We start from the raw sequence: 24,401 nt of genomic DNA, 5'->3' as shown, positions 1-24,401 counted from the left end.
GTTTGTAGTAGACATTGGTGGATAGGCTGTCTCCAGAGATAGAAACAGAAAGATCTAGAAAGGGGAGGGAGGTGTCGGAAATAGACCAGGTGAATTTGAGGGCGGGGTGAAAGTTGGAGGCAAAGTTAATGAAGTTGACGAGCTCAGCATGCGTGCAGGACGCAGCGCTGATGCAGTCGTCGATATAACATAAGAAGAGAGGAGGACAGATACCGGTGTAGGCTTGGAACATAGATTGCTCCACACGGCCGACAAAAAGGCAGGCACAGCTAGGACCCAAGCGGGTGCCCATGGCTACACCTTTAGTTTGCAGGAAGTGGGAGAAGCAAAGGAGAAATTGTTAAGGGTGAGGACTAATTCCGCGAGGCGGAGAAGAGTGGTGGTAGAGGGTGACTGGCTGGGTCTGGAATCCAGGAAGAAACGGAGAGCTTGGGGACCTTCCTGGTGGGGGATAGAGGTATATAAGGAATGGATGTCCATAGTGAAAATGAGGCAGTGGGGGCCAGGGAACTTGAAATCTTTGAAGAGATGTAAAGCATGGGAAGTATCACGGACTTAGGTAGGAAGGGATTGAACAAGGGGAGATAAAACAGAGTCAAGATAGGCAGAAATGAGTTCAGTGGGGCAGGAGAAGCAGAGACAATGGGTCTGCCTGGACAGGCAGGTTTGTGAATCTTAGGTAGGAGGTAGAAATGGGAAGTATGGAGTGTGGGAACTATAAGTTTGGTGGCCGTGGATGGGAGATCTCCCAAGCTGATGAGATCGGAAATGGTTTGGGAGACAACGGACTGGTGCTCCCTAGTGAGGTCATGGTCCAGGGGTAGATATGAGGAGGTGTCAGCAAGTTATCATCGTGCCTCCGCTATGTACAAGTAGGTGCACCAGACGACAACAGCACCCCCCTTATCAGTGGGTTTGATGGTAGGGTTGGGATTGTTGTGGAGGGAATGGAGAGCAGAGTGTTCAGAGGGGGTAAGGTTGGAATTGGAGTAAGGGGTGGTGAAGTCGAGACAGTTAATGTCCCGACGGCAATTAGAGATAACCAGATCCAGGGTGGGTAGAAGTCCTGGGTGGGGAGTCCATGAGGAGGAGGAGGGTTGGAGACGGGAGAACGGGTCATCGGTGGGGGTGGGAGAGCCCCTACCGAAGAAGTGGGCTCAAAGACGGAGCCGGCGGAAGAAGAGCTCCATGTCCTGGTGCACGCGGAACTCAGAGGTGAGGGCGAAGGGAGACAAAGGTGAGGCCCTTACTAAGGACAGAGCGCTCAGCCTCAGAGAGAGGAAGATCGGAAGGGATGGTGAAGACCCAGCAGGGTTGAGAGCTCTGGTCTGAGGGGGGTGGGAGGCTAGTGGAGTCAGCGGGGAAGGGGTGAGGGTGAGAGGAAGCTGAAGCCCCCGAGGGCCCGGGAACCGGTGATTGACCCTCAGGCTCGGAAAGATCAGATGGCAGCGTGGTGGTGGGGGAAGGGGAAACAGCAGCACATGGAGGTCCAGTTTGGAGGTTACCACGATGCTATGTTTGGAATGGTAAACAACCCAACATAAAGTGGTCAGCTCTGCAATTCAAAAAGTCAGATGGGGGACTGGGATGTCCAAATTTTAAACCTTATCTCTGGGTATTAAAAAGACTTAGCTACTGGATGGAGGAGGATAAAGTTTTGCCATGGAAAAATATTGAACAAGAGCTAGTAGCACCAATAAGGTTGAAGGACTTCCTCCTTATAGATATATCTAACAAAAAATGTTATTTGTATTACAGTCCAATTTTAACCCATACTGGACAATGGGGTGACCCGCTGGGGCACCCTTTGAGAGAAAGGCAGTGCAGTCTGATGTGACCAGAATGAACATTAAATTTTCACGAATTCTATTGGTATTGCTTTGGTTTGGAAATTGGAAGATGAAAAACGCAGTTTATTTAAGAAGAAAAACGCGTATAAAGGGAAGTGTAGCTCCTCCTGGTTTAACGACAGACACTTCTGATGGCAACATTTCTGGTTTTCTTCTGTAGGATCGGAGACTCGGCTGACAGCTCATCCCAACTCCCCTTCCCTCCGCAGAACCACTGTCAGCTGTCCCTACTTATCGTCTAATCCGGGCTTCAACTCAACCATATGAACTACAGTTCCCACAATGAACGCCGGAAGCAACAGATCATACACAGACGCAGTCCCTTTCTGCTGGTGGGAGTGGCTGGAGTTGACGGGTTATCACATGATATATTTGGAGAGGCTGAGCATTTCCCAGTTTAAACTTTTGGAAAAATTGTTCAGTTTTTCCATGTTTCGTCCCTAGCTCCGACTGCAATCTGCTTTTCAATCATGGACCCATTTCTATCCTGCAGCTCCAACATTAATTGTTTTTAAAAGTGGCGCCCCCTCAGATTTTTTCCGTTTATGATAGTTGGCTTAAAGGTGAACACAAATATAATTTCAGACTATTTGCATCACATAGGAATTAAGAGAAACAAGAAATTAACTTTCATTGAATATAATGTGTTTAATTGCACAACAGTACTGACACTTTGTAATAGTTCAACTAAGCTAAAAATGTTTTGTTGATTACTTTCGTTTGTACTCAAGTGTGCAAGTCTTTGAGCTTACATATCTAACAATAATCAGCCAGCATCGATGGATTCCAGCTGCCCTGATACTGTTTCTACGTAATTGAATGTCCCGTTGAACCTTACACTGTACTCAGATACAAAGCAGTAACACCAAAGCCTCCAAGATGCTGATTATTCTTGATGATGTGGTTAGCACTCTGCAGCAAAGGGTTTTATGGGTGTCTCAAAGCATGTCAGTGCAATAAGATTTACTTATCTCTTACTGATGGGTGGTAGTTTGATCTATCCTAATCCTGCACATGTTGATGGTGAAGGTGATTAGCAGAATCTGACTGCTCAAAGTAGAACTTCCCTGCCTTTTTACTCCAGTTGTTGTCGCTGCTGAGGCTGGTCATGCACATGCGTCTTGGTGCCCCGTCCCATTTTCCATGATGGCAGATTGGCTCTCGGGTGAAAACGGGGCAGTTGATTTTGGCGAGTGAACAATTTTATACAAATATATAACCCTGAACTTTGCCTGCATTCTGTAAGTTAGTGCATCTTAAGTTGACTTAGCTAAAAATAGTGCTGCTGTAATGTACCGTTTGCACTAATTGGAGGTCACAGACAGAGCATGAGAGTTTTAGTAGTATATAGATGCTACAAGTGTTTAGAGCAGCAGAAAAATTCCTAAAATTTAAAAGCATATAGTGCAAATCATCTCCATTCAGGAATATGGAACAATAATCACTTTCTATCTGGAGGGGGGAACCATTCACTAACATAACTTGAGAGGATAAAGATATTAGTGGGGCAAGTACTATCCTTAGCTTTCAAGAACTGATATCTTGATATAATATTGATAAACTCTCCCTTTTCTTCTACTTTAGAGTAAGATCAGCTTGTAAAGCCTATGAGGTTCCCTTGGATACAGAGTGCTCCAAGACAGATACTGTCATATGTCAATGATAAATTAAACTCCCAGAAATATATCAGGAATGAAAGCCTGGGATATGTCCTTATCCCAGGACTGGGATGCAATTTGTATTAATGCTGCCGGTGCTTCAAAAAACCCAAATCTTCGGTATATACACTTGAAATTCTATCATACAGCATATCTAACACCGAGAATTAGACATCAAATGGGACTGGTTGCTGACTCATATTGCTCATTTTGCCCCCACAGAACCATTGGCTCTTTTATACATGTTGTATGGGAATGTCCAGGGGTTTTTGATTTTGTGGGGGAAGGTTATCAGTACTCTTACAGAACTAACGGGGGTACAATTACCAATGGACCCTGCTGTACATCTTCTAAATGATGTTTCCCACCTTTCCCTTATGGAAAAAACACACAAAATCTGGCTGGCAGGCATGACTGCAGCTAAGAAGATTGTAGTCCAGCATTGGAAACCTCCTCATGATATTTCAAGTACTCACTGGCTTCCGAGCTTTTTGGACATTTCTTAGCTGGAATTATCATCAGCAAAAGTAAATGATGCACGACCAAACACAATCTCAATGTGGACAAATTTGATATCTAACTTAAAAGATCTTCTGTTAAAATAAGAATGCTCTGTCTGTGTATGCACTACTATTCAGTTGGTTGGTGAAGGGGAGAGGGGGGAGGGGTGGAGCAGGGGGATGGGGATGAGTGTTGGGGGTGGCTGGGTTAAACAGTCAAAATGTAATCAGCAACTGAGTGCTTTGAATGGAATTTGTTGGTGTTGCAATAAAAATTAGTGATTAAAAATTCACAATATTTTAAAGGAAAACGGCAAAATACAAAGATAAAGCTTTGACAATTAAGGATCAAATTTCATGAAATCACAAGAGAATATCAGTCAGTGGGGTGTTATTTAGGCTTAGTCAAATTTCTTAGACTTTGGTAAGCAGCACGATGTACAAATACAAGTATGGAGCATTAGTAAGGTTTTCATGATATTTTCATGAAAGTCAAACGTAAAAGGGTAATGAAAGGTGCTAAATTTCTGGAGGATAATTTACAACAATACCATGTCCCTGATACAAATGTGCCATACATATTCAACTTAATGGTTAATAATCCAGAGACATGCAAATTAAATAAAGTCATAATTATCATAATTAATTTAGCATTCATAAGGGAAAAGGACAAAGTTAGTTAGGTATATTTTAGATTTTATCATTCCTACTCCCATGCCACAAATCAAATAAACATAACTGTGAAAAGGCAAATTTAATAACTATACAAAGTCAGTCTGGGATACTTAATGTGATACAGAAACAATTAGCACAGCTAAGGGCAAGAGCATTATTTACCAAGAAAGTGTGTGAACAATTTTTTTGTAAAGTAAGGAGCTATCGCTGACAGAACACGGAGGCACCTTCACGAACCCACACAGCCCCTGATGAGCCTGTGACTTCAGTCTCTTGAGACCTACATTAGAGCATCTTTCTTAGTCAATAGTATTGTCTTGTAGTTCTTACTTTCTGCTTTGGCTGCCCTGTTCATTTCTACTTTTGAGAATCAGCTTTGGTATTTGCATTATGGACTTGATAGTTGATTTACTTCAAAGTTCAAAGTAAATTTATGATCAAAGTATGTATATGTCATCATATACTAACTTGAGATTGGGATTCTTGTAGGCATATTCAGGAATAGAAATACAACAGAATTTATGAAAACCTTTAAATATCAAAGACTAACAAACAGTAATGTACAAAAGACAACAAACAATAAATCACACAAATAATAAGTAAATATATAACACTGAGTTGTAGAGTCCTTGAAAGGTGAGTCGACAAGTTATGAAGTCAGCTCAGCATTGAGAAGACAGAAGTTAGCCATGCAATTGAGCATTCAGGAGCTTCATGGCTGAAGGGTAATAACTGTTCCTGAACCTGGTGCTGCAGTGTCAAAGGCTCCTGTTATCTCCCTTCCGATTGCAGCAGTGAGAAGAGAACTTGGCCTGGATGATGGATGCTACATTCTTGTGACAGTGCTTGAAGATGAGTTCAGTGGCAGGCAGGGCTTTGCCTGTCGTGGTGTACCCACCACTGTTTGCAGGCTTTTCTATCCTTGGGCATTGTTAATTCCATAATACCATAAGACACACAACATAGAGGAGGAGCTTTGGAGACGATGGTGCCTAATGGCAACTCCTTTGCTTGCATCTTTGGAAACAGTTCTATTTCTATCTTTTATATCTCTATTTTTCCCTTTCAGGGTTCCTTTGAAGACTGACTTGGGGTTACACTCAGACACCAACGACTCGGCCTAGAAGATTAGTTCACCTTCAGAGTTTCGGGCTTTCATGGCTCTGGAGGCAGGTAGACTCGAGGTCAGTGCTTCTTCAGAAATCGGTGTGTCGTGAGAGGCGGAAGTTTGAAAGCAAAAAGCTGGCTGCTGGCTGTGTGCCCAGAGACCTCAGTTCTTTGGGCACAGAGCTCAGAAAAAGCAACGCAATGGACTTTTAACATCGTAAACCAGCAAGTAGTTTCCCCTCTCGCTGTGAAAAAGAGACACCTTTTTTTCCCTTTATTAGTGAGAGAGCCTGTGGTATGTCAAATACTAAGTGAACGAGTAGTGTTTGGAGCACTTCAAGTCTGTGTCTTTGCTGTTGCTTTGCTGCACACTTGAGTGCTCCGTGAGGGGTGTTGATGCTTTTTTTTGCTGGTGGGGGAGGAAGGATCATTGCTTTGCTGCTGCTTATGTGTGTGAGGGGGGGAATTTGGGGTTCTAACATATAACTGTCATTCACTGTTTGGGGCATTCCTCTGTTTTCTTGGATGGTTGCTAAGAAAAAGAATTTCAGGATGTATATTGTATACATTTCTCTAACGTTAAATGTACCTCTTGACAGTCAATGGCCACTTTATTAGGTACACCTGCTTGTTAATGCAAATATCTAATCAGTCAATCATGTATCATCAACAGTGCATAAAAGCATGCTGACATGTTCAAGAAGTTCAGTTAATCTGACCAGGTATCAGAATGAGGAAGAAATGTGATCCAAGTGACTTTGACTGTGGAACAATTGGAGTGGTTTGAGTATCTCAGAAACCAATGATTTTCATGCACAACCAGTTTCTAGAGTTTACGGACAATGGTGCAAAAAACAAAAAAACATCCAGTGAGCGGCAGTTCTGTGGGCAAAAACATCTTGTTAATGAGAGAGGTCAGAGGTGAATGGGCAGATTGGTTCAAGCTGACAGGAAGGCGACATTAACTCAAATACTAGTGTGCAAAAGAGCATCCCTGAATGCACAGTTTATCAAACCTCGAAGAGGATGGGCTAAACAGGTACAAAATAAGGTGGCCAGAGTATAAAAGCAAAATTGGGCTATTCAGCCCAACGGGCCTGTCGGCTATTCCATCATGGCTGATTTATTATACCTCTCAATCCAATTCTCATTCCTCCTCTGCATAATGTTTGACACCCTTACTAATCAGGGGCTTATCAACCTCCAGTTGAAATATACTCAATGACTTGACCTCCTCAGCCATCTGTGGCAATGAGTTCCACAGATTCTCCATCCTCTGACTAAAAAAAATTCATCCTCATTTCTGTTCTAAAGGGGCATTCTTGTATGCTGAGGCTCTGCCGCATGGCCCAGGACACACCCCACTATCGGAAACATCCTGTCCATGTCCACTCTATCAAGTTTCAATATTCTTTGCTCTTTCAATATTCAATGCTCTTTCAATATTCGATTGATTTCAATGAGACCCCCTCTTATTCTTCTAAACTCCAGCGAGTACAAGCCCAGAGCCAACAAGAACTCTTCATATGTTAACCCTTTCCTTCCCAGGAGCTTTCTCGTGAACCTCCTCTGCACTCTCTTCAATGTCAGCACATTCTTTCTTAGATAAGAGACCCAAACTTACTCACCAAATTACAAATGTGGTGTGATCAATGCCTAAAAAGCATCAGAATTACAACTTTGCTTTGTATTCTGGTCCTAATGCTAACATTGCATTTGCCTTTATTACTACAGACTTAACCTGCAAGTTAACCTTTAGGGAATTCTGCAGTAGGATATCCAAGTCCTTTTGCACTACAGATGTCTGAATATGTTCCCCATTTAGTATACTATCTACACCTTTATCCCTTCTACCAAAATGTATGACCATATACTTCTCTTCACTGTATTTCATCTGCCTTTTCTTTTCCCATTCTCTTAATCTATCAAAATCCTTCTGCAGACCCCGTTTCCTCAACACGACCTGTCCCTCCACCTATTTTTATATTGTCCACAAACTTAGCAACAAAGCCATCAATTCTGTCATCCAAATCATTAACGTATAACGTGAAAAGAAGTGGTCCCAACACAGAGGCCCGCAGCACACCACTAGTCACCAGAAGTCAACCAGAAAAGGCCCCCTTTATTCCCCACTCTATGCCTCCTATCAGTCAGCCAATCTTCTATCCATGCTAGAATATTTCCTGTAATACCATGGACTCCTTTCTTGTTAAGCAGCCTGATGTGCAGTCTTCTGAAAATACAAGTAAATAACATCTGAATCTCTCTTGAGAAAATAACAGTGAATAGACAAAGAATTCCAACAGATTTTTATAAATGAACTGGATGAAGAAGCAGAAGCACAAACACGAGGAAATCTGCAGATGCTGGAAATTCAAGCAACACACACAAAATGCTGGTGGAATGCAGCAGGCCAGGCAGCATCTATAGGAAGAAGTACAGTCAACGTTTCAGGCCGAGACCCTTCGTCAGGACTAACTGAAAGAAGAGATAGTAGGAAATTTGAAAATGGGGGAGATCCAAAATGATAGAAGAAGACAGGAGGGGGAGCAATGAAGCCAAGAGCTGGAAAGTTGATTGGCAAAAGGGATACACAGCTGGAGAAGGGAGAGGATCAGGGGACAGAAGACTTAGGCAGAAAGAAAGGGGGAGAGGAGCACCAGAGGGAGATGGAGAGCAGTCAAGGAGTGATAATGAGAGGGACAGAGAGAGAAAAAAAAACAGGAAATAAAGGGGAAAAAAATTAATAAATAAACAAATAAATAAATAGATAGATAGATATAGATAAGGGATGAGGTAAGGGGGGGGCATTAATTGAAGTTAGAGAAATCAATGTTCATGCCATCATGTTGGAGGCTACCCAGACATTGGAGAGCATGCCTTATGAGAATAGGCTGAGTGAACTTGGAAGGATGAGAGGTGACTTGATAAAGATGTATAAGATAATGAGAGGCATTGATCGTGTGGATAGCCAGAAGCTTTTCCCAGGGCTGAAATGGCTAATACAAGAGGCTAAGAGACTCAGATAGGTATATAGAGCTTAGACAAACATATGCAGTAGGGAAATTATAGGCAGCTTCTAGAGTAGGTTTCATGGTCAGACCAACATTGTGGGCTGAAGGGCCTGCAACTTGCTGTAGATGTTCTATGCACTATATTTCAGGCAAGATTCACCCTTCAGGAAACCATGGCAATTTTGACCTGTTTTATAATGTATTTCCAAGCACCCCAGAACCTCATCCTTAATAACTGACTCCAACAATTTTCTAACTACTGAAGTCAGGAAATTATAGGCCAGTTAGCCTTTCTTCTGCTTCCCTCCCTTCTGAGAGAGTGGGGTGACACTTGCAATTTTCCAGTCCTCCAGAACCTTTCCAGAATCCAGTGATCATTACTAATTACTCCACAGTCCCTTCAGTTGCCTCTTTCAGAACACTAGGGTAAAGTCCATCTGGTTCAGGTGAATTAACTAGCTTTACTTTTCAGCTTCACAAGCACCTTCTCCTGAGTAACGGTAACAACACTCACCTGTGCCCTCTGGCACTCTCGCATTTCTGGCATTCTGCTGGTGTCTTCCACAGTGAAGATTGAAGCAAAATACTACGTTTATCCACTCTTTCTTTGTTCCCTATTACTATCTCTTCAGAATCATTTTCTAATGATTCAATATCCACTCTCCTCTCCTTCACTCTTTCTATAACTGAAAAAAAATTATATCCTTTTTTACATTATTGGCCAGCTTAGCTTCAAATTTCATCTTTTCTTTCTTGATGGCTTCTTTGTTGCCACCTGTTAGTTTTCCCAATTCTCTAATTTCCCACTAATGTTTGCTATTTTATATGCCCTCTCTTTTGCTTTTATGCTGTCTTTGACTTCCTTTGTCAGCCAAGGTTGCCTCATGCTCCCTTTAGAATACTTCTTCATCTTTGGGATGTAAATTTCCCATGCCTTCTGAATTGCTCACACAAAACTCCAGACATTGCTGTTCTGCCTTCATCCCTGCTAGTGTCCCCTTCCAATCAACTTTGGCCAGCTCCTCTCTCAGCCTGTACAATTCCCTTTAATCCACTGCAATACTGATACATCTAACTTGAGCTTCTCCCTGCAAAACTGCAGGGGAATTCTATCATATTATGGTCACTGCCTCCTAAGGATTCCTTTACCTTAAGCTCCCTAATCCAATCTGGGTCATTGTATAACATCCAGTCCAGAATTGCCATTCCTATAATAGGCTCAAAAAGCCATTTTGTAGGCATTCTATAAATTCTCTCCCTTGGGATTCTGCACCAACTTGATTTTTTTCCCCATCTACTCCCATTGAAATCCCCCTTGATTATTGCAACCATTTTTCAGCAATCTAATATCCACTCTTGTATTTCCAAACTGTGATAAAACCAATCAGGATACTTTCCACTGTGCATTGATACAAGTTTGTCAAAGTTTTACATGACATGCCATATCTGCACAGACTTCTATGATAGTAGAGGCACTGCTGGGCCTTCTTTGTGATGACACTTTTGTCCTCATCCCGTGACAGATCCTCTGATATGATAACGCAAAAGAATTTCAAGTTACTGACCCTGTCTATCTCCAACCCCCTAACAGCTTGTGGACCTCTGGTTCCTTCCTCCTGTTTTCAATAATCAGCTGATATTGCTGATGTTGATAATGAGGTTGTTGTGGCACCGTTCAGTCAGATTTTCAATCTGTGCCAATTTGTCACCACCTTTGATTAGGCCAACTTAAAACTTAAACCATGGTATTGGAACTGTACTTTGCCACATAGTCATAGGTATAAATCAAGTAGAGCAGGGGGCTAAGCTTACAACCTTGTGGTGCACCTGCACCGATAGGAGATTGTGGAGATGATGTGGTTGCCAACCTGACTGACTGGGGTCTGCAAATGAGGAAATTGAGGATCCAGTTGCACAAGGTGATGTTGATGCCTAGGTCTTGGAGCTTTGTGATCAGGTTTGAGGGAATGATCATGTTAAAATGCTGAGCTGTTGTCAATGAAGAGCATCCTGACATATGGCATCTTCACACAAGGAAATCTGCAGATGCTGGAAATTCAAGCAACACACACAAAATGCTGGTGGAACGTAACAGGCCAGGCAGCATCTATAGGAAGAAGTACAGTTGAAGTTTTCGGGTCTTAGCCTGAAACGTGGACTGTACTTCTTCCTATAGATGTTGCCTGGCCTGCTGCGTTCCACCAGCATTTTATATGGCATCTTCATTGTCCGGATGTTCTAGAGCTGAGTGAAGAGCCAGTGAAATGGCATCTGCTGCTAATCTGTTGTGCCAGTAGGCAAATTGGAGTGGATTGAAGTCACTCCTCAGACAGCAGCTGATATACTATGACAAACCTCTCTGAGAACTTCATCACAGTGGAATTAAGTGCTACTGGATGTTAGTTATTGAGGCAGGTTACAGTTTTCTTCCTGGGCACCAGGATGATGAGGCCTGCTTAAAGCAGGTGAGTAACTCAGACTGCTGAAGCTAGAGGTTGAAGAGGTCAGTAAACACTTCAGCCGGTTGATTAGCACAGGTCTCCAATACTTAGCCAGATACATTGTCTGGGCCAGATGCTTTCTGTGGGTTCACCCACCTGAAGGATGCTCTCACATTCTCCTCTAAGATCACAGGGTCATCAAGGGCAACAGGAATTCATAAACGTGCCTCCATAATGTGTCAGTCAAAGCCAGCATAAAAAGGTACTGAGCTCATCTGGGAGTGAAACCTTTTTCCAGGAAAACTTTGTTGTCATTTATGTTGCTTAGTTTTGCTTTCACAGAGGTGATGACATTTAATCCCTGCCACAGCTATCAAGGTTCAAGTTCGTGATTCAAGTTTAGTCTGAAAATGCTACTTGGAACATGAGATGTTTTCCGGAGGTCATACCTGGACCTCTTGTACTTTCCCTGGTCACCAGTCCTGAACATCACCAATCTAGCCCTCAGCAGATTACACATCTCTTAGTTCATCCAGGGCTTCTGGTTGAGGAAGACTCTGAATGATCTGAATGTCCATGACAATAATAGTGCATTCATTCAGGTCTTCTGATGAGTCTTTAAACATGGCCCAGTCCATCAACTTGAACCAATCCCACAATCACTCCTCTCCCACCCGTGACCACCTCTTTGTTGTGCTTACCACTGATGCTTTGCTCCTTAGCCTCTGTCTGTATGCAGGGAGGACAGCCAGATGATCAGATTTCCCTGAATGAGGTTTAGGGATGGAATGGTGGGCATTCTTAATGATAGTGCAGCAGTGATCGAGTGTGTCGGGTCCTCTGGTGCTGCAGGCCATGCGCTGATGGTAATTGAGCAGAGATTTCTTCCCCGGCAAGGATGTGAAAGGCATCAGGCAACAAACATTCTTGTTTGTTAATCATGGCACTCAGTACTGAATGGTCCATGAACATGAACGTTATTCTTTTTGCACAATTTACTTTTTGTGATTTATATATTTTTAAGGCTTTGTACTGTACTGCTACCGTAAGTCAACATTTTCACGTAATGTGTCAGTGACACAAATGCGACTCTAATTCTGAACATCATGTCCCAGCTCCTATATTCAATAACTGACTGATGAAGGTCAGCGCGCTAAATAAATTTGTAACCAACCTGTCTACCGTGACACTACGTTCAATGAGGTACGGACACGTACTCCCAGAACAATCTGTCAAATAAGTTTAGGAGAGTCAATGGGACTTAATGGTGACTCCTTTGCTTGCATCTTCGGAAACAGCTCTTCTATAATTTTTCCCTTTCAGGGATCTTTTGAAGACCCTGGCCTGAAGTTCCATGCTGACTACAGTTCTTTGCAGGAATGGGACCCGCCCTCTGAGTTTCACGAATGGCCATTATTCGGCACACTAAGGGCTTCGCTCACCTTCGGAGGTCTGAGATTTCGTGGTTCTGGAGACGGGGTCATTGTAGGCAGGAGATCGGTGTGTCATGGGAATTGGAAGGTCTAAGTCTGTGTGCCCAGATCTTTCGGCTCAGAGCTCCGAAAAAGCAACACAACATAGTTTTAACTTCGTAAACCAGTGAGTTATTTGTTATGTCTCCCCTCTCACTGTGAAACGGAGACACCTTTTTCTCCCTTATTAGGGAGAGAGAGAAAACCTGTGGTACATCAAATGCCAGGTGAACAATTTAGTCTTTGGGGTAACTGCAAGTCTGTGTCTTTGCTGTTGCTTTGTTCATGCTTGATGCTTTTTTTTGCCGGTGGGGGAAGGGTGGAATCATTGCTTGCTGCTGCTTACGTGCAGGAGGGTGGACCTTGGGGTTCTAACATTCAACTGTCATTCATTCTTTGGGGGCACTCCTCTGTTTTTTGTGGATGGTTGCAAAGAAAAAGCATTTCAGGATATACATTGTATACATTTCTCTGACGTTAAATGTACCTTTGAATTCTTTGAAATATAGCAGAGAAAATGGACCACACCTGGCATTTGACAACTGTTAACCATTTCTGGTTGAAGAACATAATTTTGAGGCTATATGAGATTGACATAATTTTCAGTCACATTCAAATGTCAGCATATTTCAATCATATCACATCTGGAAGAAGATGGCAGCAGTGAACATCACTAACACAAGTAACTGTTTCTTTCACGTCTTCTTTTTCTTTTAAAATATCTTTCTAGTACTGTTGGAGCCTGTGATCTACAGTTTTTTCTTTGAACACATTCCATGGTTTTGTTTCGTGACTGTCTGTGGAGAAGATAAATCTCAGGGTTGTACACTGCATACAATAATAATAAATGTACTTTGAAGATGTGCTTCTAATTATTCAGGAAGTGGAATTTCATTTGTTTACCAATTATCACAAATGCATGTCCTCTGGTTAACAAAGATCCAAGTAATGTGTTTCTGTTTAAACTAACTAGATAAGAGGAAAGTTTTCACCACAGCATGAACAACCAAACAGCTCAACTCATCTGTGGCTTAAGACAGAATGAATTATTAGTACTTACAAATGGATTGTTCTTCAAAGCTTCAAAGCTGGAATCATTCAGCTCTTCAAACAGCAATGATTCTATAATTAACAAAAAATTAAATCATAAACCTGCACAGAGGTGGATTTTTGGCATATAATGCAAAATACATTTTTATATTGCTTTCAATAGTAAAATAGAGAATGGTTTCAATAATAAGACTACTACCTCTGAAGCTGTAATAGTCTTAAATTCACTAAGATATCTCCTGTTTGGATTTCTGTATTCCGTTTATTCTATTAGTTCCCCCAGCTACCAATTTGAGAGTTCTAACAGCTGAAACCAATATTTTTCTCCTCTGGCCAATATCATAGTTGACTGAGGGGGCCTTGTGATGGGCAAATTGGCTGCATTCCCCACATCACAGTAGAGATCACACATCAAAAGCTCTTTATTGGCTGTGAAGTGTATCAGTTCATCAAACAGTTGTAAAAGAGGAATGATACATGAAAAGTCTAAGTGAAAATAGCAGTTGCTTGACTATGAGATTTGGCTACACACACAAAATACTGCGGAACTCCAGGGTTTTGGCCCGAAACGTCAACTATTTACACTTTTCCATTAATGCTGCCTGGCCTGCACCAGCATTTTCTGTGTGTTGCTTGAATTTCCAGCATCTGCAGATTTTCTTGTGTTTGCTGTTTTTTTTAATTCGTAATTTACTTGAAGCTCATAATTCTTTGGTGTTAACAATCAGCTCTCTCAGTAATGCAGGGTATTGATGGTTGGGGATGAAAAGTCTGTTGACAGAAATTGTTACACTGGAACTACTACTACTTGGCAAAGAGACCTTTTTCTGATCATACATCAGCTCAGCATTCAATACCATCATCCCTTCAAAACTCATGAATAAATTCCTAACCCTTAGCCACAATACCTCCTGTGCAATTGGATCTTTGATTTCCTCACTTGCAGACCCCAGTCAGTTCAGATTGGTAACACTGTCTCCTCAATCACCAACAGCACAGATGCACCACAGAGCTGTGTACTTAGCCCCCTGCTCAACTGGCTTTACACTTATGACTATGTGGCTAAGCACAACTCCAATGCCAAATTTAAGTTTGCTGAAAACACTGCCGCCGTAAACTGAATCAGCATATAGGAGGAAGAATGAAAATCTGGCTAAGTGGTGCCATAAGAACAACCTCTTACTCAATGTCAGCAAGACTAAAGAGCTGGTTATTGACTTCAGGAGAAGGAAATCAAAAGTCCATGAGCCAGTCCTCATTGGAAGATCAGAGGTGGAGAGGATCAGCAACTTTAAATTCCTCAGTGTTATCATTTTGGTGGTCCTGTCCTAGGCCCAGCACATAAGTGCAATTATGAAGAAAGCACAACAGCATCTCTCCTTCCTCAGGAGTTTGCAAAGATTTGGCATGACATCTAAACTTTTGACAAACTACTATAGATGTATAGTACAGAGTATACTAACTGGCTGCATCACATCCTAGTGTGGAAACACCAATTCTTTGAATGGAAAATTCTACAAAAAGTAATGGATACACCCAGTCCAGCATGTGTGAAGCCCTCCCCACCTCTGAACACATCTACCTGAAACACTACCTCAGAAAAGCAGCTTCCATCATCAGGGACCACCAGCCAGGTCATGCTCCCTTCTCACTGCTGCCATCAGGACAAAGGTACAGGACTCATACCACAAGGTTCAGAAACAGCTAGTACCCTTCAACCATCAGGCTCTTGAACTAAAGGGGACAACTCCACTCCATGAGACTACAAGACATAGGAGCTGAATGAGGCCATTCAGCCCATCAAGTCTGCTCTGCCATACCATCATGGCAGATCCCAGATCCCACTCAACCCCATAGACCTGCTTCTCACCATACCCTTTGATGGCCTGACCGATCAGGAAACTATCAACTTCCACCATAAATATATTCACAGACTTGGCCTCCACCGCAGTCTGTGGCACAGCATTCCACAGATTCACAACTCTCTGGCTAAAAAAAAATTCCTCCTTACCTCTGTTCTAAAAGGTCACCCTTCATTTCTGAAGCTGTGCCCTCTCATTCTGGATACCCCCACCAGAGGAAACAGCCTCTCCAAAGCCACCCTATCTAGCCTTTTCAATATTGAGTAGGTTTCAATGAGATTCTCCCTGCATTCTACTGAATTCCAGTGATTACAGGCCCAAAGCTCCTCATATGTTAACCCCTTCATTCAAAGTTTCCCCTTCAAAGTTTCCTTTCAGTTAGTCCTGATGAAGGGTCTCAGCCCAAAATGTCAACAGTGCTTCTCCCTATAGATGCTGCCTGGCCTGCTGCGTTCCACCAGCACTTTGTGTGAAGTGGTTCATTTTGGTAGGTCAAATTTTAAGACAGAATATAATATTAGTGGTAAGACTCTTGTCAGTGCGGAGGATCAGAGAAAACTATCTTGGGGTTTATGTCCATAGGACACTCAAAGCTGCTGTGCAGGTTGACAGTGTTGTTAAGAAAGAGTATGATGTGTTGGCCTTCATCAACCCATGGGACGGAGTTCAAGAGCTATAAGGTAATGTTACAACTGTATAGGACGTTAGTTAGACCCCACTTGGAGTACTGTGTTCAGGTCTGGTCACCTCCCTACAGGAAGGATGTGGATATTATAGAAAGGGTGCAGAGGAGATTTACAAGGATGTTGCCTGGATTGGAGGGCATGCCTTATGAGAATAGGCTGAGTGAACTTGGCCTTTTTTCCTTGAAGCGACGAAGGATGAGAGGTGACTTGATAGAGGTGTATAACATAATGAGAAGCATTGATCATGTGGATAGCCAGAGGCTTTATCCCAGGGCTGAAGTGGCTAACATGAGGGGGCATAGTTTTAAGGTGCTTAGAAGCAGGTACACAGGGCAGGTCAGGGGTAAGTTTTTCCACACACAGAGTGGATAGTGCATGGAATGCACTGCCATCTATCCTGTGTCCTGTGAACTATTCACAGAAACTTCAGCCATATCTGCTCTGCCATTGTCCCTGCCAGTACCCTTCTCCTATCCACCTGGGCAAGCTCCTTTCTCATGCCTCTGTAATTCACTTTATTCCATTGTGGTACTGATACATGTGAGTAGTGCTTCTCTCTCTCAAATTGCAATATGAATTCAATCATATTATGATCACTGCTTCCTAAGGGTTCCTTTACATTAAGCTCAATAATAAGATCTGGGTTATTACACAACACCCAATCTAAGATGGCCTTTTCCCATGTAGGCTCATGCACAAGCTGCTTTAACAAGCCATCTCATAGGAATTCAACAAATTCCCTCTCTTGCAATCCAATACCAACCTGATTTTCCCAGCCCCTTTGCATATTGAAGACCCCCATTACAATTGTGTCATTACCCTTATTACATGTCTTTTCCAGCACCCTTTGCAATCTTAACTCCACATCTTGGCTACTATTTGGAGATCTATATATGATTCCCATGATGGTTTTTTTAATGCTTGCAGTTTAACTCCACTCACAAAGAGTCAACGTTCTCTGACCTCATGACACCTCTTTCTACAGATGTAATTCCATCTCTTAACAACAGAGCCACACCACCACCTATGCCTTCCTGTCTGTCCTTTCGGTTATAACTATGGCCTTCTATCAGCCACAACTCAGTGATGCCCACAACATCATAGCAACCACCCTCTAAATATGCCACATGTTTGTGCACCTTATTGCGAATGCTACGTGCATTTAAATAGAGCACTTTCAGTCCTGCATTCTTTACCGTTTTGAATTTCAGCTCTGTGGTACAACATAAGTCTTCACTCTGTCTGCATTTGTATCCAATCATTGGTTTATCCTTCCTTACATTATGTTACTTCCATCATCTATTTGTAAATCTGCTGGCTCATCCTCAGCTCTATCATACTGGTTCCCATCCAACTGCCATATTAGTTTAAACCACTCATCTTCCCTTGCCCCCTCATTGATTATTTTCCACAACCAATGGACTCAATTTGAAGGATTCTTCATCTTATATTTCTTGATATTTATTATTTATTTGTTATTATTTCTTTCTTTTTGTAATTGCACAGTTTGTTGTCTTTTGTACACTGGCTGAATTCCCAAGTTGGTGTAGTCTTTCATTGATTCTGTTATGGTTAATGATCTGTGGATCTATTGAGTATTCCCTCAAGAAAATTAACCTCACAGTTGTATATGGTGACATAGGTGTACTTTGATAGCAAGTTTACTTTGAACTGCTGTTCACTATCTATCCAATACCTCACCATTTCCAATTCCAACCAATGAAAACATCAGTTTAAAATTACCTGGGATGTTCAATTTACTTGGAATATACTTACAAAGTACTACATCCAAAAATACCACTTTCCTTTGGATTAGGAAGACATTTTCTGTGCTTGGGTTCAAAGAATCGCAAATGTTTTGACAATACAATGACAGGAAAGAGTTAAAAATTGAAGCATTTCCAAAAAACAGCTAATACCCTGTGCTAAACTACAGCATTTGTAAATAAATATCTGAAGAATAGCTTTCCTGATACACTACCAATGATTTGTGTGAAAAATCCTACCTGCGTTGCTCACATATGTCAGTACTACAGACAGCATAGTGTAGGGAGACAATAAAAAAACATTATCTTTCAGTTAGCATAAATTTCTCACTCACTACTCAAAATCATTGCTCAGTTTGGACGGTAACCAAATGCTTATTGTTTCAGCTCATTTGGTGCTGGTGTGGTTGAACATGCTGAAAATGATGAGACATGAGCACCCACTGCTGGAATAGGAGGGAAGAAACTGCAGCAACTGAAATGGTGAGAAAGAGAGGTGGTGTGTTGGAGAAGGGGGGGTGAAAGAGAGGAGGGGTGTGTGAGAAAGGGGGGTGAAGGAGGGGGTGTGTGGGAAAAAGGAGAATGTGTGTGGGAGAGCGGAGGTTGTGGGAGTGGGTTTGTGGGAGCAAGGAGCACTTGTGGGGGAGGGAGAGGGGGGTTTGCGGGAGACAGACAGGGTTGTGGGAGAGAGAGAGAGAGGTTGTGAGAGAGAGAGAGGGGTTGTGGGAGAGAGAGAGAGGGGTTGTGGGAGAGAGAGAGGGGTTGTGGGAGGAAGGGGTTTTGTGGGTTGGAGGGGTTGTGTGGGTGGGAGAGGGAGGGAGTGTGTGTGGGGATGGTCGGGTGTGTGTGTGGGGATGGTGGGTGGGGTCAGAGAGGGAGGAGTCCAAGGGGGAGTGGTCAGAGGGAGGGGAGAAGGGTCGGAGAGGGGAGGGTGGGAGGGGTTGTGTGTGGGGTTGTGTGTGGTACAGAGGGTGGGTGTGAGTGGGAGGGAGGGCAGGTGTGTGTGGGGATGGGAGAGTGAGGGTGTGGGAGCGGACGGGTGGTAAGAGGGGAGAGGGGTATCCATAAATACAAATACCTTAGATCCTTCCTAGTATCAAACTGGAAGGCCCAGAAATGGGCATGTGGTGCAGGACAGCAGTGGAGATATGTACCCTGGGACTAGGTGAGCATGGGATTGATAAACAGAAGAGATGCAGAGATCACAGAAGGGGAACAGTAAAGTTCAAAATTAAGTAAATTTATTATCAAAGTACACATTTGTCACTGTATACCACCCTGAGATTCATTTTCTTGCGGGCATTCACAGCAAACACAAAGAAATGCAACAGAATCAATGAAAACTGCATATAAAGACGGACAAATAACTAATGTGCAAAAGAAGACAAACTATGCAAATTTAATAAAAACAAATTAATAATAATAAGTAAGTAATACATGTTGAGAGCATGAGATGTAGATTATTTGAAAGTGAGACACAGATGGTGGAATCAATTCAGTGTTGGAGTGAATAAAGTTATCCACTCTGGTTCCTAAGCCTAATGGTTGAGTGGTAATAACTGTTCCTGAAAGTGGTGGTGTAGGACCCAAGGCTTTTGTACCTCCTTCCTGATGCAGCAACAAGAAGAGAGTTTGGCCTGGATGGTGAGGGTCCTCCATGACGGATGCCACTTTCCTGCGACAGTTCTCCTTGAGATGCTCAATGGTGGGGAGAGCTTTAGCTGTGACGGACTGGGTTGAATGCACTACTTTTTGTAGACTATTCCATTCAAAGGCATTGGTGTTTCCATACCAGACCACGGTGCAGCCACTCAAGATACTTCCCATTATGTATCTATCTAAGTTTGTCAAAGTTCTAGACGATGTGCCAAATCTTCGCAAACTTTTAAGAAAGTAAATACATTTCCATGCTTTCTTTATAATGGCACGTCTCTGCTGGATTTTGGGCAGATCTTCTGAAATAATAACATAGAGCAATTTTAAGCTACTGACCATCTCCATGCCTCTGATCCCTTGATGAGGACTGGTGCTTCGACTCCCAGTTTCCTTTACCTGTAGTCAATACCCAACTCTTTGGTTTTGCTAACATTGAGTGAGAGGTTGTTATTGTGGCACCATTCAACCAGATTTTCTATCTCTCTGCTGTATGCTTATTCATCACCATTGTTGATTCAGCCAACGACAGTGGTCTCGTTGCAGTCAACTTCAATATGGCACTGGAGCTGTACTTAGCCGCACAATCACAGGTATAAAGCAAGTAGTACAGTAAGACACGTGCACAGCCATGCATTGCACCTGTGCTGGCAGCATCTGTGAAGGACATGACAAGTGAGGAAATCGAGGATCCAGTTGTACAAGGAGGTGTGGTGGTCAAGATCATGCAGCTTATTGATTAGTTTTGAGGGGATGATGGTCTTGAATGCAGAGCTATAGTCAATCAAGAACATCCTGATATCCAGATGTTGATGTTGAAGAGGCTTTGCAGTGGGACAGCAAAATGGAGACACAAGAAATATTGAGTGCAGCTGCTATTTCCTAGTAATTTTCATTTTTGCCAGAACTTCAACACAGTAAAACATCTTTAAGTCCCTATTAAACTATATTATTATATTATTAAACTATAGCTGGCCCAAAACAGACTGTTGGTTAAATTCCATGGGTGCTGGGCTCCTCCAGCATGCTGTGTGTGTAACTTTGGATTTTCATCAGAATTTCCTGTGTTTATAACATGGGGGTGGGGTTGGTGAGCACAAAGGCAGAAATAAATGAAAAGTTAAGACTTGCATCGATCTGGATTACTGCAAAGTGAAAGGCAGCAGAAATCAAAATCACCTGAGGGATAATGATGGAATTTAAAATCAAAAGTTTTAGACCATAAAATCGGAAAACATAGAAGCAGAATTAGACCATCTGGCCCATTGAGTCTACTCCACCATTCAATCACAGCTGATCCTTTTTTTTCCTCCTCATCAACCCCAGTTTCCAGCCTTCTGTCCCCAACATTCCCAACATCTGCCAGACGATGCTGAGGATGTTCTACGAGGCTGTGGTGGCCATGTTTGCTGTTGTGTGCTGGGGCAGTAGGCTAAGGGTAGCAGACACCAACAGAATCAACAAACTCATTCGTAAGGCCAGTGATGTTGTTGGGGTGAAACTGGACTCTCTGATGGTGGTGTCTGAAAAGAGGATGCTGTCCAAGTTGCATGCCATCTTGGACAATGACTCCCATCCACTCCATAATGTACTGGTTAGGCACAGGAGTACATTCAGCCAGAGACTAATTCCACCAAGATGTAACACTGAGCGTCATAGGAAGTCATCCCTCCCTGTGGCCATCAAACTTTACAACCCCTCCCTTGGAGTGTCAGACACCCTGAGCCAATAGGCTGGTCCTGGACTTATTTCCACTTGGCATGATTAACTTATTATTTAATTATTTATGGTTTTATATTGCTATATTTCTTCACTATTCTTGGTTGGTGCGGCTGTAACGAAACCCAATTTCCCTCGGGATCAGTAAAGTATGTCTGTCTGTCTGCCTTCTCCCTGTAACCTTTGATGCCATGTCCGATCAAAAACCTATCAATCCCTGCCTTAAATACACCCAACAACCAGGCCTCCACAGCTGCACGTGGCAACAAATTCCACAAATTCACCACCCTTTGGCTAAAAAAATTTCTCCGCATCTCTGTTGTGAAAGGGTGCCCCTCTATCCTGAGGCTATGCCATCTTGTCCTAGACTCTCCCTCCACGGGAAACATCCTTTCCACATCTATTCTGTCTAGGCCTTCCAATTTTCAAAAGGTTCCATTGAGATCCCGCTCATCCTTCTGAATTCCAGCGAGTACAGACCCAGAGCCATCAAATGTTCCGCCTATGATAACCCTTTCATTCCTGGAATCATCCTTGTTAATGTCCTCTGGACCCCCTCCAATCTCACATCTTTTCTAAGATGAGGAGCCCAAAACTGTTCATAATAAACAAGGTGAGGCCTCACCAGTGCCTTATAAAGCCTCAGCATCACATCTTTGCTCTTGTATTCTAGACTTCTTGAAATGAATGCTAACATGTTATTTGCCAACCTTACCACCGACTCAACCTGCAAGTTAACCTTCAGGGTGTTTCTGCACAAGGATTCCCAAGTCTCTCTGCATCTCAGATTCCTGGATTTCCTCCCCATTTAGAAAATAGTCTGCACATTTATTTCTACTACCAAAGTGCATGACCATGAAAATTCCAACATTGTATTTCATTTGCCACGTCCTTGCCCATTCTCCTAATGTCCAAGTCCTTCTGTATCCTATCTGTTTCCTTAACACTACCTGCCCCTCCACCAATCTTTGTATCATCTGCAAACTTGGCAACAAAGCCATTTATTCCATCATCCAAATCATTTATATACAGAATAAAAAGAAGTGGTCCCAACATTGACCCCTGCGGAACACCAGTAATCACTGACAGCCTTAAATACAAGTAAGTAAAAGTAATAAAAGTATCCTTTTATTCCCACTTGCTGCCTCCTACCAATCAGCCAATGCTCTAAACATGTTAGTAACTTTCCTGTAATACCATGGGCTCTTAACTTGGTAAGCAGCCTCGTGTGTGGCACCTTGTCAAAGGCCTTCTGAAAGTCCAAACATACAACATCCACTGCATTCCCTTTATCTATCCTACTTGTAATCTCTTCAAAGAATTCCAACAGGTTCATCAGGCAGGATTTTCCCTTAAGGAAACCATGCTGACTTTGTACTACCTTGTCCTATGTCACCAAGTACTCTATCACCTCATCCTTAACAATTGACTCTAACATCTTCCCAACTACTGAGGTCAGGCTAACTGGTCTATAATTGCCTTCTTGCTGCCTTCCTCCTTTCTTAGAGTGGAGTGACACTGCAATTTTCCACTCCTCTGGCACTAAGCCAGAGTCCAATATTTTCTGAAAGATCATTCCTAACACCGCCACAATCTCTAATGTTACCTCTTTCAGAACCCTAGGATGCAGTTCATCTGGTCCAGGTGACTTATGTACCTTTAGGTCTTTCAGCTTTTTGAGCACTTTCTCTCTTATAATAGTAACTGCACTCACTTCTCTTCCTTCACACACTACAACATTAAGCATATTACTAGTGTCATCCACAGTAAAGACAAATGCAAAACACTCATTTAGTTCATCAGCCATCTCCTTGTCCCCCGTTATTTCTCCTGCCTCATTTTCTTGCGTCCTATATCCACTCTCATTTCTCTTTTTTTTTAACATACTTGAAAAAACTTTTATTGTCCACTTTGATATTATTTGTTAGCTTGCTTTTATATTTCATCTTTTCCCTTCTAATGATTTTTTTAGTTACTCCATTAGGTTTTTAAAACCTTCCTAATCCTCTATCTTCTCACTAATTTTTGTTTTGTTGTTTTAGACAAAGAACACAGGGTATTAGCAAAAACACTGATACTGTTTGATGAGAAAATGGGAGCACTGGTTACGATGTAAAATTGCTGACCTGAATGTCACAACAAGAATGCTGCTACACAGTGCTGAATCGATGGGAAGTGTATTGTGGAGGTAGAGAAAAATGTATACGAGATCAAAATGAGATAGGGTCAGGGAGTTGAAATGACAAGCAACTGGAAGTTCAAGGTCACATTGCAGACTAAGAGAAGCATTGGGAAAGGCATCCCATTTACATCATTCAAAAGTGACAGCTTTACGATCACAAAGTAAGAATAACAACTGAAATAAAGGACTTTTTCTTGGAAAGGAATGTTTGGGGCCCTGGATTGCAGGATGGGACGTGCAGAAACAATGGTGTTCATTTCCTGTGTTTATTTGAGAAGGAGAGAACTTTATACAATAACAGTGGATTATAGAGGAAACTGTCTAATTAAAATGTTGAAACCATCTGGGGAGAGAAGGATTGTGTTGGTGGTTGCAGTATTTTGGAGATGAGGGAAGATAAACCATTGAATTTGGAGGCTCACAGATGGATAGCAACACAGAGTATAGCGATTAGCATAACATTATTACAGCGCCAACAACCAAGTTCAATTCTGCCACTATCTGAAAGAAATTTGTACATTTTCCTCATGACCCAATCGATTTCCTCCAGATACTCTGGTTTCCTCCCATATTCGCACCAGTTAGTAGGTTAATTAGTCACATGGGTGTAACTGGGTGCCATGTGCCAAGGGCCTGATACCATGCTGTATGTCTAAATAAAATAAATAAACAAGTGGAAGTTCAGGACAATGGGAGAGAACAAGGGATGACAGAGTAAGTGAAAGAAAAGCAAGAACACCAAATGGAGTTCTCAGTTCATTTAAAA

General features: G+C 42.4%; 1 protein-coding gene across 2 annotated transcripts in view; it reads right to left on the bottom strand.

Moving 5' to 3' along the window:
• Positions 1–24,401, bottom strand: part of atf6 (activating transcription factor 6) — a 342,394-nt gene that overhangs the window by 299,633 nt on the left and 18,360 nt on the right. For both annotated transcript variants that reach the window (XM_059984870.1, XM_059984869.1), the window contains exon 2: positions 13,778–13,839. In XM_059984870.1, coding sequence (XP_059840853.1) covers positions 13,778–13,839 — 62 coding nt within the window. The remainder of the gene's footprint in view (positions 1–13,777; positions 13,840–24,401) is intronic.

This window comes from Hypanus sabinus, chromosome 11, assembly GCF_030144855.1.
Source record: "Hypanus sabinus isolate sHypSab1 chromosome 11, sHypSab1.hap1, whole genome shotgun sequence".
In the NCBI taxonomy this organism is placed as follows: domain Eukaryota; kingdom Metazoa; phylum Chordata; class Chondrichthyes; order Myliobatiformes; family Dasyatidae; genus Hypanus; species Hypanus sabinus.
This window is presented reverse-complemented; position numbering and strand designations above follow the sequence as displayed.